The sequence below is a fragment of the Hyposmocoma kahamanoa genome, unplaced genomic scaffold (assembly GCF_003589595.1).
Source record: "Hyposmocoma kahamanoa isolate Upper Pololo Valley unplaced genomic scaffold, ASM358959v1 211, whole genome shotgun sequence".
Taxonomy (NCBI): Eukaryota; Metazoa; Arthropoda; class Insecta; order Lepidoptera; family Cosmopterigidae; genus Hyposmocoma; species Hyposmocoma kahamanoa.
In genome coordinates, this window is record NW_020653732.1 from 3,641,023 (window position 1) to 3,668,055 (window position 27,033).

General features: G+C 34.8%; 1 protein-coding gene across 9 annotated transcripts in view; it reads right to left on the bottom strand.

Annotated features, from left to right (window-relative positions):
• The window catches only part of LOC113227547 (phosphatidylinositol 4-phosphate 5-kinase type-1 beta-like), a 72,634-nt gene extending 45,623 nt beyond the window's left edge, over nt 1-27,011 (bottom strand). For 8 of the 9 annotated variants that reach the window (XR_003310209.1, XM_026460493.1, XM_026460490.1 and 5 more), the window contains exons 1-11: nt 26,854-27,011; nt 24,808-24,972; nt 22,592-22,744; nt 20,724-20,876; nt 17,978-18,123; nt 16,587-16,634; nt 10,385-10,477; nt 9,580-9,712; nt 8,963-9,050; nt 6,124-6,186; nt 2,556-2,561 (exon numbers count right to left, since the gene is read on the bottom strand). Coding sequence is in view for 8 of the 9 variants with exons in the window: in XM_026460493.1 (XP_026316278.1) it covers nt 2,556-2,561; nt 6,124-6,186; nt 8,963-9,050; nt 9,580-9,712; nt 10,385-10,477; nt 16,587-16,634; nt 17,978-18,123; nt 20,724-20,876; nt 22,592-22,744; nt 24,808-24,972; nt 26,854-27,000 (1,195 nt within the window). In the remaining variant the exon portion in view is untranslated. The remainder of the gene's footprint in view (nt 1-2,555; nt 2,562-6,123; nt 6,187-8,962; nt 9,051-9,579; nt 9,713-10,384; nt 10,478-16,586; nt 16,635-17,977; nt 18,124-20,723; nt 20,877-22,591; nt 22,745-24,807; nt 24,973-26,853) is intronic. The other variant, XM_026460496.1, reaches the window with a different exon arrangement.
• Between the last annotated feature and the right edge of the window lie 22 nt (nt 27,012-27,033).

Consider the following 27,033-nt stretch of genomic DNA (forward strand, 5'->3'; position numbering starts at 1 on the left):
CAAAAAACATTGCAAAGTTTTAGTTGCGACGTTTTAGATTTATGCAGGTAGAGCGAGAATTGTCACTGTGGTATTTAGAACTTTACGACATTGGATTTAGTTAATGATGAATTTAGAGGAAAATAACTCAATCTATAATTTTTAGCGAAATTGATTTATTAACATTATCTGGATTCCCCGAAAGGAGATCTAAAACCCCCTTATACTATGTGTTTCTATACAACTTATGTGTTCTCTTTATATTTTTTAAGTTTGTTTTATTGTTAAAAGTCGATATTACTTCCGCTCAAATTGAAATTTATCCCGTACTAATATGGTTCATTTTCTTGGGTCGAGCGACAGGGACACTGGCTTTATTTCAGAATTTATTTTTTTTACAAACGAAATTAAATCCTTATGCAAAATGTATATCATATACTATACGTTATTTAGTTCAGTTGATGTATAAAAAAAAAATTGGAATACGGAAAGTACATGTTGAATACAGCGGTTTTCTTGTAAAATTTCGAGGTAAGTGTTTTTTTTCTATCGTGAAAATTTTTAGAAATCGTGTTTTTCACACCGTGTACTAATCAATGTTTATCCTCAATTTTACTATATATTTTTTCCAAAGTCATTACTCCAAAACTTTCATTGATATACGGAATGAACCAACGCCATTATCGATTCTTAAGCAAAATTTACATTTTTTCAAAGAAGAAAAAACTACTTTTCGGATAGTCAATGTCCAATTAACTGTTTCATGAACCTTATTGCAAGTGTCGTAAAGTGTATTTCGCAACCACAGTAACAAATCCCAAATAAGAATCTACCAAAATAAACCATGTGACTTAAAGTGCTCTATATCGAAAAACATTACTAGAAAAATCAATGGTGTATTATTTTGTAACGGCATTTGCGAAAAAAAAATTAAGCCTGGCGCAAGTAAAAGCTTGAGGCCTAGGGTCATATAAGAAATTACGCCGGCCGAACTGCGCACGCGAAATTTAATTAAATCGCAAGTGACATCACGTAAAAATAAATAACGCAGATTGCAGAATTCAGCGGCGCAATTTCCGCTAGATATTTTTCCCAGACCTTAAATCTATGAGATTTTTTCCACTGACAATATGTAAACTAAACAATAAAAATAAATAAAACCAAAATTAGTGTTGAGAAGTGCTAACTAGTAAAATTATTTTTTCTCAAACAGCAAAATTGTGGCATTGATATTTCATCTTTCTGGTTCAGTGTTGTCATTTAAGCAAACGTTACAACTAATTATTTGTAAAATTTTTGGACGGTGTTGCTGTTTAATGCAAAATTTTAACTAGTAGAAACAATTTAAATGACAATACTGAAACGGGACGACAATACAAAAGCCATCGGCCTCTTCGGAGATTGAGTGGTATGAAAAAGTTTTATGTCTATGCCATTAGAGCAAACGAACGTCTTTTTCGCTCTTATTGCATAGATAAAGCTTTTTCTGAAGCCAAATTGGATTTTGTGAGGATACTGTCGTCTCTCTTCTTTATTAGATCTCACAAACGTTAGTTATGTCTTCTAAATATTGATTGGACATTTAACATATTTTACTGTTGTAATTACGTTCTGCAACTCGACTCGCGGACAGAGGCTTGTGCATTCTCAACACTAAGGAGATTGGCGCAAAGTTGAAAATCAATTGTCAGTAAAAAAACTTCTTGTACAATTTTTATATATTACATCTGCACACGTTGGATTTATTATGGAACGACTGAAAATCCATGCCAGAGTGAAAAAGAAAAAAAAGTAAGATTTTTCTTAAATAACACGCCCCCTGTGTTTTAAATCGGGTACGTAATAAAAATATATTTAAATTAAAAATAACTTAAGATATGCATTTTTTAAAATTAAATCAAGGAGGTAAAGAATTACAATTATTATGACATTTATTTTTAAACACGCAGGAAAATTTCTAACTACAAAGAAAACATCAACAAGAGTTACACTGGAAAAGTTTGTAATACGATGTAGATAGCGCCACTGAGCGAAATACAGCGGTATACTAATGGAGGGTATGATAATTTCAAAACTTATGGAGTTGTTAGAAACACTTTATTTTATGTTTTTATGCGATACACGCTCGTTTCTAAATACATAACACATTTATATGGCGAACGACTATAGAGTGGAATTCCCTGCCTGCAGACTTGTTCCCTGAACGTTATAACTTGGATCTTTTCAAGACGAGAGTGAATGAGCAATTTTTTTGTGTGCAGGCTCCATTGTCGACCTCATCGTCGTTTTCCATCAGGTGAGATGGAGGTCACATGCACACTTGCATTTGAATAAAAAATAAAAAAGTTACAAAAATGATTGAAGATATACTTTTTTTATTTTATTTATTTAATTATATCGTATTTAGAATGTTCAAATGTTAATCAAACGTAACATCAGTCACCATTGTTCTACTCTACAACATTATAAGTATTTATAACAACTCGCAAAGAAAAAAAAATACAAAAAATCCAGATCCGAATCGAGATATAAAAAACTCGAGCCGAACGTTCATGCCGGTAGGAACAGGGACTTACTCAGACCTCCAGGGAGACGCACGAGCATCCGATTTCGGACAATTGTTGGAAACAAACAGGATACAGATATTATATTTGTACCGGATCGGGGGTGTGGTTGTTAACTTTGGGTTCTAAATGGTCGATATTATCACATAAGTCGATCGGTTAAACTTTCCATGAGTATTGTCCAACTTCTGGCAGTGACCGTAAAACCTCAAAGCGATTAAGAGTTTTAAAATTATAGACGTAAAGTCTATTACAAATTTCTGCACTGACGATGTGGTCGTTATAATTGTTGTTTTTATTCCCAGTAAATAATTTGTATCCTTGGTACATAAATAAAAAAGGTGCATGTGATCATAATGTCAAAAGTACTTTTATCACAAGACAATATTAAAAATAATACGAAATACATGAAACAAATAATATATAAAGTGAAATTTTACACCTCTCATATTTAAACATAAATGAAATCCCTCCTGAAAAAATGTAATTTTCCAGATGTGACGTTGTTACATCAAGGGTGCAAATTCTCGTCTTCAATAGAGTCTTTTTACAATTCTCAGTTTTGACAACAATCTTTATGTTACCCAAATCATTCGTTCATTCATTTATTAGTTGTACAGTCTCAATCACAAACATTGCGCGGAACGAAGGTGATTTTTTTCTAACCATAGCAAAATGAACTTTGTGTGTATTGTGTAACGTACAAATTAAATACGAGCCGTAAAATAAGTCACTTCTCCTGGAAAATCTAGTTTGTACGTTAGACAATTGAAAAGTTCATAATGCTATGTACAATTTCGTTACAACAAATACCATAACGACAGAGCATCGGCGGTACATAAATTTGTTACTTGCGCTGAAGTCGTTTAGTAGAAATAACTTTGAAAATCGCCGGTCGCCCATTTTATCATTTCCTTAACAGTAATAAGAAAAACTGGTCATGATAATATCAACCAATAACATTTACTCATTGTGCGAATACCTGCATAAAAACTAACCGATGTCTTGGTTCGTTTCAACATACGTACCCACATTGTCTTAAGAACTATTACATCACTTCACAACATCTTAACAGGGTTAGGTAGCGGGGGCGTGCATGACATTTTTTTACCAATTTAAAACAGAAAAATTGTCATGCAAAATTGTTCATTCAAATTAATAATAAGAATGCATCCAATTAACGAAATTAAAAGAAAAAATAAATGTCACTAAAACATGCCCTAGTAAAAGTTGCATTGAAAATAATATATGAAAAAAAATGTTTTTGTTAAACGTTAATAACATTTAAAAACAAAAACAGAAAATAAATACATTCATCAGCGAATAAGTCCTACTGAAAAAGGTTAGGGTGTTGGTGTGAGTTTTTTATTTTTTTTACTATTGACAATCACATAAAAATATTTCAAAATTACAACAAACTATAACACTATTATAATACTGTAGATATCGCATGTCAGACACAATGTATTCTAGCTTTTAATAACAGATGGTCGTCACCGTAATTTCTATAGAACGTAAATTAAATGCCAAAAAATAGAATGCAAAAAGAATAGTGGCTTAAGAGTAAAACTTACAATGAAACAGAGGACTTGCTGTTATTTTATTTTTATATAGGTAATCATTAATTTATAACTACTAATTATTTTATTGTTAAATATAGAAACTCTCTTTTTAAGCTGTAATATAAAGAAATTTGCCCAAAAAGATGCCTAAAATATATGTATACATTTACTTAGTTTAGGCATCGCAATTACACATTAGGTTCCTATATTGAAATGTATAATTTAGATTCCCTGCTTAATGCTTATTTTAATAGAAATATTCAATATTTAAAACATGTTTACACAAGGTTTTAATGCGTACGATTTCTTTAGATTTTTCCACAGTGAAAAAGTTATGTTTTTATTTGCCGCCTTCGTGAATTTAGTTTTTATTTTAGGATTAATGCCACCTTTTCTACCTTTTTTTAAATATAATATCTAGTGACGGGACGAACAAGTCGTGCGCATGATGGTAAGGTACACGCCTGTCCATACCAGTAGCGCAGTGCCACACAGAGCTTTAAATCGATTTAGATCTTTGCGATTAAAAGCTCTTGAGTGGCACTGCAACTGTTATGGATAGGCGTGTCGCTTACCACCAGGCGCACGACTTGTTGGTACAAAACAAGCAATGAATGATGAAATCAGAAAAAATCAGTCGTCTACCAACTAACAATGACTCGTTCATTTACGTTAAACCGTCGCGGTACAACATTTAATTGACTTCGGGTTACGACCAGCCACCATAAGCGCAATAAGATTGAAGAAATTGATAAAATTTCACAATGTACACTCACGGGCAACAAAATCGTGCCTCTAACATAATTAACAAAAATAGATGGACTGAAATTTAAGTTCTTTGTAATGGAGCTATTACACGATCAACGCTCAGTTTGTGTGTCTTGTAGATAAATTATAAAGATTAAAAATATAATTATTATAATATAAAATACATTTTTACTTTAAATCAAAGCTCATATAACATCTCATTTAGGACCTAGACTCTTGTCGGTGGAATAAGCGACCTAATTTTGAGTTCTTGATATGAAAGGACATTAACCTTTTCCCTTGTTTGATACGATACAAATAACTTCGATTAGGTATTGCCCTATCTCTTTTTCCTCCGATTTTTCCTTTTATAAAACCTCTAAACGATAGCGTGCTTGACTCAACATTTTTTGTTGGTTAGAATCAACTCGCATAAACATGTAGTTTTCGAGAGCCCGACTAACATAGTCACTAACATTACAGTGATGATGCTTCATGGCTATTTAGTTAAATGATCATTAGGGCCTGGCAGAATCATTAGCGTCGTAGTTCGGTAGTTCGACTAAACTGCGGTATAAAGTTGAGTCACACCCTTTTTGCTGATACAGTACACCCAGCTCTATACCCCGACACAATATAACACTCCAGACCATACCCGCAAATCTAAACTAGCCTTTTTCTTTATAATTACCATCGTACCCATGTCGTAAGATGGTTTGTAATGTACTGTGATTCAGTAAATAAACGAGTTATGTATCTATCATGTAGTTTGAAAGAAGCCATTGTGGTGTGACGTCACAATCGTCTATTGCCGTCTCTTTCTGATTCGTGATTTCTAAATATCTGTAACTATTTTATTATTCAACGGGATTTTAAATTTGTTTTCGTACACAATCATCAATTTAAAGCATTTTTTTGTTGTCAATGAAAAGGATTTACATGATATTCCATCTGAGAAAAAAAAAGTTTAAAATATTGTTAGCTGTCCGATTTTGTTGTACGTAAGTGACAATGACTGTCTTTAATCTAAGTATTTATTTAAATAAAAAAAAGACTTTTCTACTTAAAGAACATTCACTATTACATTATTTAACATTAACTGCTAAATATTATTTGATAAATAACACCGAAAAAAAAACTTTAAACTTAAAAAGAATATCACTAATATTCTTAGTCTGCGTAACGGATGATATTCGTCATTTAATATCGTGCCGTTTATATCAACACCAACACCCTATGTACAAACACGCACACAAGTAATCTCGCTGTACCTATGTAGCTGGTGACCAGAGTGCGGAACTTGCGATGGTTGCCCTTTATCTCTGGCAGGTCCACTGGCCAACATATCGGAGGTTGTTAGGATCATAGTTATATAGCTATATTTTTAGCACCGTGAACATTCGCGTCTTTAAAGTCATTGTTAGATTTGAAATTGACATTCACATTTTCGTAAATTAAATAAACTTTCAATTCGCGGAACCGAAAGTGTCACTGTGTAATATGTGATAATGGGTTTCACAATAAATTTTGGGAGGTCTATTCTCGTATTTTTACTCTTTTGAATATTGCAGGTTATTAATTAAAACATGATTTTGATAGTGGTAGAAAATGGCAAGACTATTGCAGACACCCATAACCCACCATTGTATTGGCTGTCAATTATTTTATTGAGTTAAAGGTGTAGTCTACACTACGTCACTAGCTGCGTTACAACTGCATAACAATTGCAAAATAGCATTTGGAATGCTGTCGAAAAGCAGTTTGGATCTAGTTGACGAGACTGCACATGGAATGCATAACTACCGAATGCTAGTAGGGTTTTCCGGAGAGACTACAAGCTCGACCCTCCGCCAGTGATACGCCTTTTTGGGCGTCTCTTACAGCGCGGGAAATGAGCGTGTCTAACAGCACCGCCACCAATGAGGAGATTTGGTAGTGGTCTCAGGGTCGTATTCAGAACTCTACTCAATACTGAAGTCAGGACGTGAGTATTGCAGTGAGCACTGAAAATCATACTCAAGTCCTTGCCATTAGGGTCGCATTTCCAGAGCTTGAAATCATACTCAAGTCTGCTCAAATCCTGACTTGAGCATTGAGTAGAGTTCTGGAATACGACTCTCAGAGTCGACGGCTTAGCGGTGGCAACAACTAGTTGTGCAGTCCGCAACGGGATGTGAGCGTGCCTACAGCTCTCGTACCTATCTGGAAAATAGGGAGGATACTGTACATGCACCCGGGGCGGTTCACACGAGGCACTAGCCTCTCGAAGAACCGGATGAAGTCAAGTGAAAGAGGTCTGTGACAACCCTGTACACTGGCTGATCGGGGGTCAGAACCTGAACTTATAAGGTTTCTGTGCGCGCACAGGTTATAGTGCCCTTCTCGTGTACCCTAAGGGTCGGTAGGGAGGGTCACTATAATCAAAACTAATGTAGAAAGATATGGGGCTGCTAGTACAGCGAGAGCGGAGTCAGTGTGATGTCACGTCGACTGCCGTCAAATCTGCTTTTCGACTACACTCAAAATGATTTAATGCAACTGCGAGCCAATGCACTCCAATCACTCATTACAAAAGTAAGCTAAGTAACCCATCAACTACCACCAGTCCAGCGGAAAAGGGCTGTCTTTTAGCAATCAATAGTATTTTGAATGAGCGGCGGGCACGAAGAAAACGCTCCTCGGTTGATGAAAAACAACCCTTATCAGCTTAATTTAGACAATAGGCCCTAGGTAACTTATAAGACGTCAGCAACCTGAGAAACACACGAAATATGACTGTAAGGAGCGGGAATGTTCAGGTGAATCATAACGTTTGTTATGTTCATTATTCATTGAATAGGTCACAATTTGCTATATAACTCTAATCTAAATTTGGCACGTTCATTCGTAGATTCAGAGAATAGATTTCAGATCACACTTCACATGACTGTTTAAACGTCACACCAGTTGCAGTACAACTGCAACGCCATTGCAAAATTGCATTTCGTCGCCTTACTTTCTCAAACTCGTATGTTAAAGCACAAATATACTGAAATACAAAAAAAATGGATTGTATATTATTATACACGTTTTGCAGGTTGATTTCACTTCTTATTTTCTTCATACTTACACTGGCTTTTATATATTCTTAAAGTAATGCGTTCAAATTAATCCTCTTGATAAGAAATTTAAAATAAATAGAATATAGAAAAAAGTTTTGCGCTCTCCTGAATAATCACTCTTTTTAAGTTACGAGTTTGAGAAAGTAACGCATCGATTTGGAATGCAGTTTGATAAAAGTTTGTTACACAGTCGACGTGACTGCACACCTGTTTGTTTTGCAATTACGATGCAGTCGGCATACAGCTCGTGTGACTAGTCACTTATTAGGTTTGTCTTTTGATGATTAGTATACCATAAACTATAAAACCTTTAGGTTTTTATAGCGTTTTCGTCCCACAGATAATGGGGGAGCCAATCTAGTATATTGTGTATGGATTGTGAATTGAACGAATGAACACTGCAAAAGTTATCACAGTTACAACATGAGGTTAGCAAATTACAATAGAACGTAAGTTTGAAATGCATCTCGTTATTTTTTTTTAAATTGAACTTTAAAAGATTTCAAAATTACGTCAGAAACTTACACGTAATCCTAGTAGGGGTTAAGAATGGACAACAACTGATTATTACGAATAGCGTTTGTTTACTAAAGATTAAGGGTCATTGCACACCTCAAGTATCGGCACGTATCAACACAAATGAATGCGGATTTATAAGAGAAATATTTAAGTTTTCAGCCATCGCTGTTTTAATAATTTCCTGTATAAAACACGGCTCTTGTAAAAGTTCAATGCCGATAAGTGCTGATAATTGATAAGTTGCGTTTGACTCTAACACAATTCTACTTTTTAGTGGACATATTTTCAAGTTACTACCAATTTGATTATCAATTTTAAAGGATTCTAGCTTAAATGATTTGGATTGTCCATGATTATAAAAAAATAAATTTTAAATAGAAATAGAGACATCTAGAAGAGATTTGTATACCTGCTACGTCTTTTGAAATATTGAGTGGAAAATACCTAACCATAAAATAATAAAAGCTGTAAACAACAGAGAAATACTCACACGAAGGTATCTTCTTGAATACGGTCTTCGCCATGAAATCGAGAAACCTCTGCGCGTAGAAACTTGGCCTATGAACTGACACGGTGTCCTGGAAATATTAAAAAAAACCACTTTTACTACTCATCCATAGTCCTCGATTCACTTCGCTGCCATCAGTTCATTTGGTGAGAATTTTTAAATTTTTAGGCCGTGAGACGGGCGAGAATCTGAAATAGATAACTGATATAATAATAATACAAAATAGGAAGTAACATACCGGTTTTATATCATAAGACGTATCCAAGCAACTTGCCCTTCATATAGTACCCCCTAAAATCCGCTAGATGGCATTGAACCATTTTATCTAAATTCTGGTAAAACTGATGACTACCTGGGCCGAATTACGATTATATGAGAGAAACTTCGATACCATCGATTCGTTTCAGGGAGTGGAGTGCTTGTGGGAACGACTGCCAGGACCTATCTGATATTTTAAATTTAAACATTTTGTATTCCGTAGTACTAGACCGTCTACAGTTAAATTGGTACTTTGTTAATTCTTTTAAATAAAAGTTAAACTTGAAATTTGTTCCGCGTGTCCAAGTGTGGTTTAGCCTTTACGTTCTCACTACACTCACCCCGTCGTGGATCATGCTTTTCCATGTGTGTTCTAGCTTCTTGCGTAGGCGGTAGGACTGCAGGATGTCTATGATACCCAGAAACAAGAGTAGGCGCTCGCCGCGCGCGTTCCGCGCTGGAATTCCGCCCGGCCTACGAGCACACGAGTCAGTTGTTATACCACCAATCTTTCGCAAGCATCTTGGTATACCAGCAATAATGATGCCTATATGTATTTGATATATTTGGCAAACAGTACATTTATGAAAATGTTATTTATGTTAAGAAAAATATTAATAATTTGTTTATGAAAAATAGTGGCAGACATAACATTAATATGAGGAATAAAAATAAACTAGCTGTTCTTGACAGTCGTCTGCAGTCTCAAATTAATTTAAGGGTCAATGTATAATACGCTTCTATAATAAGATTCCGATTGATATTCAAATTGAGGTTTAAAACTATTGTGAAACAAAAACTTTATACTAAAGGGCATACTTGGATGACAAAAATCCTTGATAGTACCCCTTTTAGCTCTTTCAAGTATTCTCGATCCACGATGTTTAAATTAAATATTGTAATGATAAATGTATTCAAATGTATGTTTACAAAGAGCAACCTCTAGAGTTTCTTCCTCATTCTTCTCAAGGGAATCTTCCTTACGAAGGAGCAATAGAATTTAATCAGAATGACGATTTCAAGTGTAATTTGCTTACTTACTTTCACTGCCATAAAAATTAACACTATTAAAATCAAGTAATAACAAAAGCTTTTTCTAGTCATCTGTGAATGTTGAGCACACTGAAACACAAAAAATTTACTTACGGGACGTCTTCCTCTTCGTCTATAGGTTCGCTCTCCGCTTGTATGCTCTCCATCGCCGTAGAGTGCGCCACTAGTCTTTGGCGGTTTATTGATCTGTAATCAGATATGTATCTGTAACTAGATAGTTCTATTGACTTTTAATTAGACAGATTTAATTATGTGTTAGCAAAAAAGTTAAGTGATCGGTAAGCACACGGGTTTATTGAACAATAAGTGGATAGGTATTTGAATCTGTAATTAGTTAAGTTATTGATCTGTATGTAGTTCGAATTATAATCTGTAAGTAGATAGGTTAATTGACATGTAAGATTTATTGATCTGTAAATAGATTATTAATACGTAAGTTTTTAGATCTGTAAGTTAGGGTTACTGATCTGTAAGCAGACAGATATATTGATCCGTAAGCAGATTGGTTAAAGTGGGTTTCCGTGAGTTGTTTGTTCTGGCTGTGGTAGTAGGCTGTGAATAATTTTCATATGTACTATATGAACAAGTACTTGTAGAATGTACGCGTAACGACGAGGCATGCTGCATCTTTTGATTTCGTTATTATTTGCTTATGGTTTTGTAATGGATAAAATTTCATTGGAGAAAGTTACAATCAGTACAAGTAAAGCAACCTCATGATATTTTTTTAACACCTGTATGCTAGAGTTAAACTAGTACTAAGACCAACTTCTTACACTCTTACAATTTTAAAGTAAATTGGTGACGTCACAACATAAAAATTTAATACTGAACTATGCGACATTACTGCCACCATACCTATTTCTACCGCCAAGCAGTAATGTGAGCATTGAAGGGTAACGGTGCTGGTGAAATTACAGGCACATGAGACTTGTCAACTTATGTCTTAAGGTGACCTTGTGCCTGTAATTTCACCAGCACCCTTACTTTTCCAAACCGGAACGCAGTAACGCTCGCATGGCGGCTGAAATAGGTAAGGTGACAGTACTTCCCTGGGCGAACTCTTTCATAAGGGGATCTACTGCTATTAAAAGTAACTATGTAACTAAAAATAACTTTGTATACCTGTCTGAGGACTCCTACAAACTGTCTGTACTACCCATCTAAATTTATATTCTATGTAAGTACTAATAATTATAGTCTGTATTGTTTCCTTTAATTTAATTAATACCATTAACTGAACATTTAGAACACCTTTCTGTTACACCTTGTATAAGCAATAAAAATTTATAACTATTGAAAAATGTAACCTTGTGAACACTTCCGATAATAATTCCATTGTTATAGAATATTTACAAAACGTAATATATGTATGTGGGTAATATTGAACAACAATAAATACATGAAAATAACAATGAAATCGCACAAAAAAATTCTAACAAAACTGTGTTTTATTTTCTGTAAGTAAAAATAAATAGTAACTTTAACTGCAAAGTGTTCATATACCGCTTGTTACACATTGTTTTTGTATTTTTTCCTGGTGTTTTTATCTACCAAGAATTTTGTTAATGTGAACTGATTTTTTTTAATATCCTGGATTTTTTCTGGAGGTTTTATAAGTACGACCAAATATACTTAAACCATAGCTAATCAAAGTGTCAGCCAGTCTATTTAGATATATGATCTGTGACCTAAGTCGTTTAGGTATATGGTTCACTTCGTAGTCAGTTATCAAGCTAGTTTTTGAAAAAATGCCATTCAAAGCTTTAAATCGCAGCTATATGAGGGACACTGCCACTGCAACCGTCACCTTGAGTGATAAAGTTGACAAGGCCCACGTGGCTGTAGTTTCGCGCGCCCAGCGCGGGCACTCGCGGTGACCACGTGTTCGTGTTTAGAGACTGAGCTGTTATAGCAAAATATGCTCTATTTATTTAGAATTTAAGTCCCGGTCGCGCGGGCGAGAATGGCTTGTCTTTGGTCTACGCGGCGATCAAGCGGTTATATTATTTGGAGTAATTTAAATGTTGTTGCCTAGCAAATAGAATTCAGATATGCCATTAATGTACGTGAACGAGCGGCTGTCGCACGAAAATTTTCGCGTCGTGGAACTGGGCGCTTTTTTAATTTTTTTTTATAATTTCAAGTGACGGGACGAACACGTCGTGCGCCTGATGATAAGCTACACGCCTGTCCATAACAATTGCATGTGCCACTCAGAGCTTTAAATCGCAACGATCTGTGGGGCATTGCCACTGCGCCCGTCACCCTGAAACATAATTTGACAAGTCCCATGTGCAGAAATAGTTGTTGGATAGTACTTCCCTGGACGAACTTGTTCCCTTAAACAGCAAAGATGTTCAAATGTGGATATCCACTTACAATAACGCAAATTATTATTCCTTATACATGGTCAATCGTAGTGGAGAACAGCCTTGTATCCGGACACCCATTGTTGTATTTTGTTTTAGCTATTTTTTTATACGTGAAAGCTAAAGATGCTGCTGACTTCGATAAAGAATTATTACAAAGCAAAGTAAATAATAAGAACAATGTTCAACTTATAAGCACTACAACGCCAAGCAAGTGGAACAATAATAAGGTAACAAACATACTCAGCTCTTTTAAAATTGCAACGAACATAAAACAACAGAAAGGTTTTAAAAGAGCACTAAAAATTAAACAAAGCAGGTTTAAAAGAGCAACAAAAGTTAAAGGATTAAAAGGGGCAACAAACGTAACACACCAACTTAACAACTATACAAGTTGTAAAAGCAGCAGCAGTTCTAGCACCGATTGTTCAAGTAGACAAAAGAAAAAAGCTCTGAGAACAGATCCTCTTGGGACAAATGACACCTCAGCCATTTCAACCGAACAAAGTGATTCTACCAAGTCAAGGGAAGCACGAAAGCGTGTCAAAGATACTGATGGCGATGACAGAGACCCTGTATCAATGATACTATCGCCCGAAAGGACAACTAAAGCGGCAAGATACAACAATTTCGACTATATGCAAAAACGATATGGTGTCGCCTTACCATTCTATTTGCCCGAAAGCATTGTTGGTCGTTTCATTGATCTGAAGCAGATGGGCAAAGGGGATAAATGCCGTTGTCCGAGAATTTACATACCCGTGTGCAGTTACAACAACAGAACTTACGTCAATGAATGCATTATGAACTGTATAAAAGCGAAAAAACGTCGCAACGGCCCTTGTATTGCGTACAGGAGGAAATACGAACACGTACAAGTTTTCATACCATCCGAATGGGATATACATAGTGAAAATAAAATTAAACCACAGAAGCGAAAACACTTTTTGAGACGAATTCTTAATAAAATTAAAGAGAAATTCAAGAAATTCTGGAATTTTATAACAAGAAGAAAACAAAAACCAACTATAGATACTGGAAGGATTAACCACACTATAAAAAGCGTTCGTAGCTATTTAATTGATAATTTAACTGCGATGAATATCGGCGACAAAATTGAAGCGTTTACTAATGATTTTCTTAAAATAGCGAATAAAACAGTAGACAAGAAGGATTTCACAGATCTTTTACTTAGAGCTACATACACTGCTGAAGACGATTTTTTAAATAGATTTAGTGACGTCATCAAATCTACGGAAAATCATGAACATTACATTAAAGATATGCTTCTTGACGTCTTAGGTTACGAATTTTATGAACGAGTAAATAGTTTATTTCCTAGAAATGTTTCAGACGAGTTTAAAAACGTTAGAAATTCGTGGAAAATCGCGCCGACCTACAATAACACACTTTGAACACTTACGTTTTGAATATTTGCTACACTTATTATATTTGCAATGCTTGCTTTTTAAATGATAAATCCCTAACTTCATTGTCAGATTTTTGATATTTATATTTCGTTTTTGACATTAATAGTTTTATTATTTTGACATTTCATTATATTAAAAATATGGTAATTGAAATTGACTCATATAACTATCAATGCGCCTAAATTGCTGACTGACTTAGTAAATCCATGTGTGCATGCTCATGTGATATTAGAAAAAATAACACTTGCAATATTTGTATGCATGTTTTGCCGAACACAGTGAAACTCTACTTATTTTGTACATGTCAACTTCCAAATAACCTTTTTCACAAATAAATGAATTATGAATTACACGATACGTCGAAAACGGTATAAATCATGGCGGTGTCATAATTGGATCGATCGCCATTTTACGGGCACTGCGCCCTGAGAATATAAGTTGACAAGTCCCGTGTGGCTGTACTTTCGCCAGCACCCTTACCCTTCCTAACCGCCGCACAATAATGCTTGGCGGCAGAAACACGTAAGATAAAAATAGTGCCACGACCTCAAAAGTGGTGGGCTTTTGGAATATAAGTATATTCACATAGATACCACGGTATATGTAAATTTATTTTTTATTTATTCCTACGTGATGTTAAAGTTTTAATACTAAAAAAAATTTATATTGCCAGTTGCAATGTCGCTTTTTTTTTCTTTCGTTCAATTAAGAGGTGAATCATTGAATGATAAAATATAAAATAAAGTATTGGACATTCGCGTAGTTAGATATTCGGGGAATTAGATGTCATGAACCAAGCCTTATTATATTAGCTCATAGTCAAAATTAACTGGGTTTTTCAAAACCGGTTCCAAACAATATTTAGTGTAGTTTTAATTAAATCTTGTAATTTGTTAACAATAAAGACAAAATCATGCTTTACTTACTAAATAACTAACATTATCATTGTTGGATTATACGTAGAACGTCAAAAACACATGACATCAATACACAAGATGCCAGAAGTTGTAAGCGTTTGCAAAATATGTTAACCTCATTACGTCAAATGTCACAAATTGAATTTTGTACTTAATTGAGAAGAAACTATTAGATATAATAATATTATTTGTAGCTTGTTATCGGTTGTTATACTGTATTAATGTCTGTCTTTTTTGAAGACGGAGTAAAATGACTGTTCATTGCGTAAAAGTGTTACCAGCTTGCGAGCAGCTAGTGATTGCTGTCGATAAATATTCTATCGATTCTATGGAATAAATAGTCGAACTTGTTTCATTTGAATCATCCTCGACTCGTTATTCATCCAATTACTGAGCACAAGTTCATTTGAATTGTCAATTTTTGTAAGTTGATACATACATACACTGTATTTAGAACTATGTTTATGAAAAATACAAGAAGACATTTTAAAGATTTTCATTTTAATTCTATATAGGTAATGAAATCCGATTTTAGTACACGAACTGTCAAAATAAGAATAAAGACGGCAATAACGCAAGTAGTAATCATTAAATAATAATTAGAACGTCGTAAAATTAATTTTTGGCAAAATTTTATCTTCTTCCATAATCTATCGATAAAATTATCGTCAAAAACTACATAACTATTTAAAATTTTAGAAAACCTGGCAAACTACAAATGTCATTTTACTGCGTCTTCAAAAAAGACAGACTATAATTATGAATAAATAATAACCCTATATCATCTTTCTAGGGAACCATGACAGATATGAAAATTTATAGTAATATGTTGTAATAAATGATATAAAATAATGTACGTTTCGAGTTTTTTCAACGTTCTGTGTATAATTCAGGCATTTTGGTTAGTTGTAAAGACACAACTCTAAAGTTAGACAACACGTGGGTTAGAAAGAGACATTTATAGTAGACAGTTTGAAAAGTACAATTGATCGTTTTTGTAATTATACACAAAAAGACAAGTATCAATTCATGGCAGATTTCTTTTTTTTAAATGTTAGAGCAGGCGTACACGGTGAAGACAAAAACGGCTACTGAAATGTAGTCAGTTTTATGGGTCCGTGCCGTACGCCCTCGTTCCGTATGCACCAGATCCTATATGCCAAAAATACATATTGACGTTATATCAAACTGTTTGAAAACCACATAAGTGACATTTTTCACAAAAAACGTCTAAATTACATAGCAGTGCTGGTAAACTCTAATTGAGTTTATAACTATTTTTAATGTTGAGTTTTACCTGCAGAAAGATCCTGATTTTCTTGCCATAGCTATAAAATATTCTATGTGGTTTTATTATGTGGTTTCACATTTCGGCAGCATTATCTTTTATACTACAATGTAGTATAAAATAACATTTTTTTTTATATTGAAATTGACCAATTACTCTTGAAACTGTCCAAATAAAGAAGTTCACGTTAGAAAAGGGTCAATAGAACACAATACTATGTTAAAAAGGGACAACATCACACTGTACGCAGTATTAGAGTGAGATAGGTATATATAAATATGACCATACTGGGTCCTTTTCACTTGCGTCCCGAAATCCTCGTTGCCCTGATCTGATCTGAAATTTTTGGGAAAAAAAATAACAATAACCCACCACCATGTATAAATAAAAAGTGTTGCCAATTTCACAATTGGAATATGAAGAAATAATAAAATTAAATTTTATGATTTTAAAAGTTGTTTACAACAGTAATAAAATGGTTCGAACATATTTTGCAGCAATCATAATAAAAATATATATTACATACACATTCAGCAAAATACCAGTAGAAACTGTTACAATGTTCAAATTTCTAGCTGTCTCTGTTTCGTCGTGATAAAATGCTTTTTGTTTTATTTCGTTTCTTTTTCAAAGAAGGTTGAATAAGGTTAAGACGACTTTATTCTATTACCACTACATAAACTCATCTAAACATTTTCAGAATATATCTGGCTTGGTACAACAAATGCGTAAGTAATATGGACTTAGGCACTTTCTTATACCAAACCACACATATATTTTCTTTTAGTCATTTGGTATTATGAATATAATATGTTAGAATCATTAGCTGCCAATTTATCAACCTTTTTGTTACACTTTGTGAATAATCCCGGTAATCTATTAGTTTAACACTTTAACCGAGTAACAAAATGAGTCTTCTTTGCCAATATTTTTAAAGTTATTGCAATTATAATCTTAGCAGTTAAAAAAAGTTACTATAGTGTCGATGCTCCATGATTCTGTGACTCTATATTTTGATTCGGTAATTCTCAATGTTGATTCTGTAACTCTCAATCAGTTAAACGTAAAAAAAGATCACAATAATTTATGTTTCCCTTTGAAATATTTCAGCAGGGTTCCTCCGTACCACCAGTTTGGGATCCAGTATTTCCTCTGTTGAAAAATCCCAAGCAGATAGATAGATGGAGAAAAATTTTAATTTATTAGTACATTTTCATTATTAAGCAATAATAAATTTAATTAAACATGAAAACCAAATAATATTGTTACAATAAAATATTTTGTAAAAACATATTTGTAACTATAAAATAGAAATAAAATAGGGTGGTTTGCATTAATATTAGAAATTAACGATTGATATATCAAAATACTACCTAACCAAACATGTATACAAAATTTTCGCGGCATTACATGTTGACTCCGATAAAACAGATTGAAACCACCCATCATTAAATGTACGGAAACCTGCCTGTGCAAATAACCGCGCCCTAATAGTTTCCGTCCGAGTGTTTGTTTCAAAAAACAAAATTGGAGTCGAAAAATAGTTTCATTTCCTATGAGTATATTTTGTACGTAACGAAATTAAGTTTGAATCGAGGCGTTACAGAAACAACATCAACTCCAACCCAGTCTTTCCATTTGTTTATATTTGTATTGTCATGTAATAGTCATGAACAAACCTGGTTCTGTTAAGTCCACTCCTCTTGGGTTCCCCCGCTTCATCGTCATCACTTTGTCCGGACTCTGTGCGTTTGCGCGCTTCGCTTTTCTCGCGTTGAGCTTCATCTAGGTTGTGGATGCCTACTAGGAGAGAATAGTCCATTATCTGTGGAGGGACAAATTTAAGATTTGAAAAATGTCATAGTTCTTGTTCATAGACTTTAAATGGGAACCAAACATAAATGTGTGCGCACTGATCGCTTTCACGCCGTTATTTTGGGGCTCCAACAGCATCTTGGCCCATTGTAGGAAAGAGTTTTGGACTGTCCCATCCAAACCCACTGGATGTGGGATGTTCTTCGTCGTAATAAAATTCGTAAAACACGGCTTGTAATTTCTTTTTATTTTAATCAACTTCTTTTACAAAAAACATGAAGCACGTGTAAAACCAAAATTGTCTTCCCTCCGCGTTTATGGCGCGTAAATGGGATACGTCGCGTATAAAATACGCTGTGTGCATAGGCTCTTATTATCTCGCCAAAAACTAAAATAATAATGCACTCTGAGCGAAGTATTATAGCAGTGATACGCCGAACAGGCGGGACTTGCATTACATGTTAGTGACGTAACAGACTTCTGCAACTGCGGAAGTTCCGCACACATTTTTCACGTCTGTTTCCGTTTCTGCTTTCCGCAACTTTTATAAAGGAAGTTTATAACGTTCGCGATGGATCAAGAGTGTGCGCGTATAGTTTGGCGGCGGGGTGCGTGGGTCTTACTTAAGTTTGTTTTGTGTCCAAACCAAACACAAGCCCCGTTCGGAACTTTTTTAACGCACAGACACAACATAGGCCAGCACTAGGGAAACCCTATATCGCCGGTGCCATGGACACACACCTAGATAACCATAAATTACAACTCACGAGAGAAATAAATGTAGGCCATACAAATATTTCTCTCAGCCCGGGACCTATGCGTAGCAGTTTAGCACGGTAACCGTTTATTATAGTCGAGCCAAGATAGCATCCTCTTTTTGACAGCTATGAACAGCGATAGAACGTAACTTAATAATAATTGTCCAAATAGGAAACGGAAAATATGATTTATCTCCACTTTGAACACTAACAGCGTGTTTATTTCGGTTAAATATATAGTATTTAACTACAAATTAAATAATTAATAGATTCAGGCGTTACTTTGCGGAAGTCCAAGTTAATAAAAATGGAAGTAAATTAATTTGCTACTCCACGAACCCAGTGAAGGTTAAATCGTGCATAATAACTGCGCTTGTGTTGAATATTTTTTCATGCAGTTTATTATCCCACCCTCCCTTCGCATAAAATTAATAAGATAAATAACACAAGCGCAACTACAGTCACAAACCACCACCAAAAATATACCCGACACGTGTTTCGCCTCTCCATGAGGCATCCTCAGGGATTGTTGACTGCTCGACGCTCGGCCTAAAACTTTAGCAGCAGATTTAACTTTCACTGGGTTCTTTTTTTTGTTTTTTTTTTTTATTATGCAAGTATACAATACACACTAAAGTCAATAATTTTACAGTGTGTAAGGTTACATGGGCAGTCTACAGTAGTATACAAAGTTTCGCGGTGTAGCAAATTAATTTACTTCCATTTTTATCTGCATTAAAGTTGTGATAGTTTGCATCTATGACACGTCATATAAACGGTTATTTTTTTTCTTAAACCTGGTGATGTCCGGCAAGTAACAGGATAGTACTATAATGTGATTAAAGCAATTATGTAGTATGGTAAAAGTATCTCCAGAAATTAAGTAAAAGTGTTGCCATTAATGAAAATGTATACGATAAAAATCATGAATAAAAGCATAATATCAAAACAAAATTACTTACTTGTGTTATTTATAACTAAATGTTAATTTTGCCGAAAAAAATATTAACGAATTATTTAAGTAACTAGAAAATTCTCAAAACATGTATGGGTAAAGTAAAAATTTGATTTGATAACACTGCATGTTGCACTTCAATATGTACGAGTGCGATAGCTCTGCCATAGCCATGTATGCGTGTTGTCGTTTCAGTTACTTGTGATCTCAGGCGGGTATGAATTCTACTAAATTCCTATACTATATTAGTAACTTGTACCATACTAGTATTAATGATACTAATTAAAGTGGATGTGTTACTACTCAAAATATGTCAAAATGAGTATGCTATCTTGCCTCGACTATGGTATTTACACTTCCGCTTCCGTTTCTGCTAAAATTTACTTTCAACATCTGTATTCGTTATGACACTTCCGTTGCAACACTACGATATGTCTTATTTCAGTGGAATAGGTAGAGTTTTTTCGATGAACAGAGTCGGAAAGTGGAGCCTTCTTTACGACAATATTTTTTAGGTCCTGGATCTTTTCGGGATTGGGGATATCTATTAAGTACGTTAAAAAGTGACGTTATTTGGGATATGTAGGTAGACTATATTTATCTTAACTTTGCGATGAGTTGTTGCAACATCAAATTTTTTGGAATATTTAGGAAAATTCCGATAAAAAAATATCGGAATTTTCCTAAATATTCCTAAGTTAAGATAAATATAGCCCACCTGCCTATCCCAAATAACGTCAATTTTTAATGTACTTAAGTGATTTCTCGAATCCCGAAAAGATCCAGGACCTAAAAAATATCGTCGTAAGGCAGTCTCCATTTTCTGTCTATGTTCCTCGAAGTTTAGGTAAAAAAGCTCTACCTATTCCGATCACATTATACTATGTTAATACTGACCTTGAAACTCTCCAGCACTCTACAATCCCTCTGCATTGTCTTTATAAGAGCTCCATACGTATCAGCTTCGAGGAATATGCCTTCCGTATGATGCTCCATGAAGTCCAGATCTTTGTATGTCGGTGAGCTTTTTTGACGTTCTGATTTGTTCGCCTGGGAATAGACAATTCAATACTACATTGGTACAATAACAGATAATGTAATTTTCATTTGATAATGTATTTTTCTTAAGCAATATAAGTAGATAGGTATTGGCGGTTTTGGACCACACGTACAGTGAGAATGTGGACCTTATGGTCCAACCCCTGCACCACCACCAAAACGTCAGAACTCACCTCAAAACACCGCCCAAACAAACACCAACCCTATACTAACCATCATAAGCCCCACTCAAACCATGACTCAACACCACGTACAACAATCGCTCAGAATCAAAACTACATAACTCCTTCATAAAGCCTCTTTAAACGCCGCCAAACCATTCCACCCTTACACATATACATAAGGTTCACATTCGCACTGTAGCGTGATCCAGAACCGCCAATTCCTATCTACTAATATATAAGTCATTATTGAACAAACAGCTAACTTGCTGTTGCTGAGAAATTAATGCTTTTTTCTATGCTATTGTCACGCGAACTAGCAAGTGCGCAATAGCAATAGGTGTGGGAGAGAAATGGCGTTATTAAAATAATTATTAATAAAAAAAACGGATCACAAAAGTCATTCATCCCCTAATTTGCCACTCTTATAGGTGGAATATTTTCTTCAAATTTAAATGGGACCACTTCCGAGATGTCCAACAAAAAAGAATCATCAAAATCGGTTCAGAAACGGAGTTACCGCGTAACATACACACAAAAAAAGAAAAAAAACAACATGCAGTCGAATTGCGAACCTCCTCCTTTTTTTGAAGTCGGTTAATAACTTACAAATATACAGGGTTATTTGTAAAATATTAACAACATCGCAGGACACTATTATAACAGTTGTTGTTCATGATGTTAGTGATATAACAGTCCCGAGAAGTTGTAACTATTCTACAATTAACCGGGTATACACTTTTTTTAAGTATGATATTAGATAGGTAACATATTTAGACAACACGTTGTTCTGATCCCAAAGTAAGTAAACAACCTTGTTTTATGGAAATCTGAAACAACGACGTTACCACAAACACCCAGACCCGAGACAATATAGAAAAGTTACTTTCCATATTGACTTCAGAGATGGCTACATTCGACCACGGAGGTCGTCAAAAGGAATTCATGCATTATCTAGAACACTCAGACCAGAACCGATTTAGAAAAGTTCCCAAATTGGTCCTATCGGGATTCGAATAAGTGACCTCCTCATCAAGCGTCTACCGCGCAAAGCGTTGATTGGAATAAATGCCGCAATATTACAACATTCGTTCTTTAAAAAAAAAAACTGAGAACATTAAGAAACTAGCCAATCATGAAGTCGGAGCTATCTGATTGCTTGAATGTCACTTTGTTCCTTTTATAAAATAATTTCAAACGCCAACTGGGGCCTTACCATTAACTCTTATTACGATTCAGTTTAGAGACAGCGCTACATGAAGTGTATATCACCATCCCGCTTTTTTGTCGTTACGAACCTATACTTCTGCCTCCTTGGCCAAACGGTTACCATGCCGGACTCCACGTAGAGGTCCCAGGTTCGATTCCCGGGCTTTGGGGAGTTTGGGAGTAATTTGTGGTTGTCTATGTGTATGTCCACGGCACCCGCGACACAGGGTTTCCCTAGTGCAGGGCTATGTTGAGTGTGTACGTTGCTATTATTATTATTATATTTAACTGTAATAAGAGTTCATGGTAAGGCCACAGATATTTAAATAAACTCACCTTCCGCTTATAAGTTGATCCTTTGAGATCATATTTCTGATGTAGCTTGACGGAAGACGGTAGGATATTGTTCATAGCGACTAATCGTACGTTTTTGCTGTTGCACTGGTAGCAGTACAGACCAAAAAACTTAGGTAATAATGTGCGGGGGTTCTGTAGAAAAGAAATAGAATGAATAAATAAATAAATAAATAACAAATTCTCGTTAAAGGAGTCACCACACTAGACACGGAATTACATTAAGCCGAGCCGGTAAGAAAAAGTTTTAAGTCAACATAATAATTGCGAAAATTTAATTCGAAATCCTTCATGAGCTTTTCGGTGAATGAAAACATCGTGTAAAACCTGCAAGTTGAACAAAAAAAGTTTCACAACCCTTGGAAAGCATGTGATGATCCACAACCCGCATTGGGCCAACGTGGCGAACTATGGCCTAAACCATAGGTTCCCAAACTTTATGGATCACCGCCCACTTAGGCAAGGTAAAAAAATTCCAACCACAAAAAATAATTCAAAACACGTATTTCTTGGTAACCCTATCACAAACTCGAATTTTTCTTTTCCCGAAATAACGTTTGTTCGAATTTTCCATCGAGTATATAACCAGAAATAGAGACGAGCTAAGGGCCATATATTCCTGGTAGCACATTAGCGATACAGCTCTTATAAATATTAACTCTCGTTTGCACTGAAATATAGACAGGCCAACTACTGACCTGTGTGTCGTGTACGTCTCCGTATATTCTAAAAAATATTCTGTATTTATTGTAATAAAGATAATATCTCTAACAATACCGTGCTGTTGTATTCGGTGGTGTGGGAAAAACAGCAAAACATCTAATTACAAAACAAACGGAGTCACATTTCATCGGTAATTAAATATTAAATATGTAATTTTGCAATTTTCGTCCATTATAGCAAAGCTCAAGTTAACTGGTCGATTTGAAGTGAAACAGTTGACGACACCCATTGACGACTCCCGTCAATTGTTTCGAACTCGGGCTAGCCAATCGGAGCGCAGTTGTCACAGTAATGATATGGCAGAATAGTTTTCGTACAAATTAAATGACATTTCGCCTCTATTTTTGGTTATATACTCGAAGGAATTTTCATTACCCCACACGCGAAATAGGCGCTTTGTCGTCGAGTTGCGGATACCAGCCCGTTGCATCAAGTACCAAGTATCAAGTACACCGTAAACCGAATTATAACGAAACCGTTGTTCTTTCAGGATATGTTGGATGTTTATCGCAAAGACACTATTAGGTTCGGTTATGTTAGGTTTAAAAGAAAAAAATATTTTCCTCTCAAAATTACTTTCGAGGTTATGAAATTTCGAGCAAACGTTACTTCTGGAAAATGTCATTTCGGACTATTGATAGGGAACCGTATTTTTTACATTAACACAAACAATCACAAGGAAAAAGAATTTTTTTGTAATGTAGTGTCAATAGATGAATCAGGTTTTTTTTCTCAAAGCGGAAGCAGCACTTGGAGAGCATCAAAGCCCCTCAATTGCTTCCGAGGTCCCAACCGCCCCCTAGGACTCTTCAGCGCCCATTTCAGTAGGGGCCCCTTTGGGAAACTATGGCCTAAATCCTCGCATGAGAGGACACCCGTACCCAGCAGTGGGACGTATAAGATAAGATAAATTTATGTCCGCGCCGAACTCCGCGTCATATGGATCGAGCTGCCCTGTCTCCTGCGAACCCCTTCAGGCCCCGTTCTATTACGTGCGCAGTTGCTGACCAGCTGACCAGTCTAACAATCCTAAGAACCTAAAAGTTCTTCATTCGACAAATCCTAAATATGTCCTTAGGACAATTTATTATCATTAAACTTAATCTAATACTATACACGCAAAACAAATGTAAATGGAGCTATGATAATATTAAAATAATAATACTTGGTACTTGGTGCAACGGGCTGGTATCCGCAACTCGACGATAAAATAATAATAAAAATAATAAAATAATAATAAAATAATAATAATAATAATAAATAAATTAAAACAAGTTTAAAATAAATACAATAATAATAATAAAATAATAATATCTTTTATATATAAAAAAACTGCCCACAAACGTTCGTGGAATTACATGTATTTGCCAAGTTTTAATGAAATCTAAATGAGTATTTTCTTCAAATTTAAATGGGATGAAATGGAATGCTGAGGTACCCTCTTCCCGACAAAAAAGTACAGCCGAATTGATCACCTGATCTAGGTTCAAATAGTATCCTGGCAGCAACTTTTGCAAAAATTCTCCTTCTTTATGCTGCACAGTCTTGATAATGAATTCGTCGTCGTTAGTCAGATAGAAGATGCTTCCTGACGCGCCCGGGTTGCTTAGCTCTCGGAGAGGAGCACTGCACATTGACATCTGGAAAAGACATTACTTCAATGTTAAGCAAAGGGGCTAGCATTCAGTCAGAGGACCTGAAAAAATGATGACAACAAAAAGAATCTTTATTTATGTTTGTCACAATGTAATAGGCCCGTTTTGACATCTGTCACCGCAACGTAACTAGGGATGTAAAATTCTCAAGAATCGATTTAAAAGAAGGATGGCGACATCCCGTGTATTTTGTGATCCAGTGTTTTTGACGATGTGCATTAGGAGACCTATTAATACTTGTGATTAAAAGCATCAAAAAAGCTAATTGAGTATAGCCTGTAGAAGCTAGGGTTATAAAGTTGACAAAGTTGATGTTTATTATATTGTCCTGTATTTCGTTTCAGATGTTTGTTCGTAGCAGAAAACAACAAGTATTCAGTTTTTTCCCAAAAATAATAAAGAACTTTCCGAATATTCCCAAATCCGCCAAACTCTGCCACATTTAAATATAATTTATCATGTTCTGCAGCAATGAAAATGAATAAAAATTAAATCTGCCCAAATGGGAGAAATCTGCCACAAATGGTCACACTGTTCTCGACATCAATGTGACATTGACATTGGCAAGAGGTGAGGTCAAAACGTTCCTTTGCAACTTTCATTATCTCTCATTTAAATATTGTCTAAATATTTTCGTCACATTATGCTTTATTTTTTGCTTTGTGTCATTACAGTTTAATTGATTATTTCATTGGGCATTTTATAGCCCCTAATGTTTTATGTGTGTACTATAAGATAACCAATTTCTTTCTTTCAACTTCAGGTAGGTAAACATTCAATCATGCTTAAAATGAAACGTGAGTACAAGAACGTTACCTAGTCTATGGTCGAACTGAATCAACTGCGTTGTGTTGTTGTATCTATTCTAAAATACAGTGTTTTACAATTTTTTTATTTCCGACTTCTAAAAATATACAAAAATATATTGATAACTAGGCATAAACTAAAACGCAAAATTATACTAGCAAAGTCCACGAACGGCTATTAGTACACTAACGTGTGGCAGCTTTCGCCATCCTTCTTTATAAGTTTGTGATGGTTTATAGTATGTCTTTTTTGAAGGAGTAAAATGACAGTTCATTGTGCAAAAGTGATGAAAGATTGCTGTCGATAAACTTTCTATCGACTATCGATTGAATATTGGTCACGCTCATGGAATTAATAGTCGAACTTGTTTCATTTCAATCATACTCGACTCGTTATTCATACAATTACTGAGCACAAGTTTATAAAGTTTTTGACTTTAATTCAATATAGATAATCAAATCTGGCTACTCTTGTTAACACGTATATTATTAATAAATAAAAATTGATCTCGATACTAGTAGACAAACTGTTAAAATAAGAATAAAGAAGGTAATAACGCAATTAGTAATCATTACAACCTTCGTAACATTCACAATTCAGTAATTTTTGACAAAATTTTATTTTCTTTCACAACCTATCGATAAAGTTATCGACAACTACATACATATTTTAAAATTTTATGAAAACTGGCAACCCTCCAAACGTCATTTTACTCCGCCTTCAAAAAAGACAAGCTATAGATAATTTTTGTATTCGTTGGCTTGAAGTTCTAAATAGAACAATTAACGTTTATGTAAAAACTATAAAATTTTATATTAAGTAATCAGTATTATGGTTAAAGTGATACTAAACAGAAACGGTTCAAAAACAAATTCTAGTCACAAGAGAGAAAAAACAAAAATAAACGAGCACAAAATCAACTTCCAAGATAGTCAACGATTGCAGGTGCACCCACACTTTAGTAGCAGTAGAGCTTCTTGTAAAACAAACACACACTTAATACAGTTCTGCGTGATTGTTAGTATTTTACGAATAAACCTGTAGAAAGAAGATATTTACCAGGAAATCATCAGGTTGTATCCCGAAGAGATCTCTGAAGTATCTAAATGCGATCGGCGCGTACGTCTTGAACTTAAACTCTGAGTAGTGATGTGCTGGAGTGTGATTAGAGCCTTCGTGTGGGAAGTTAGTGGTTTCCACCGTCATGAAGTCTTGCATGAGGAGATCGCGTTCAGGTTT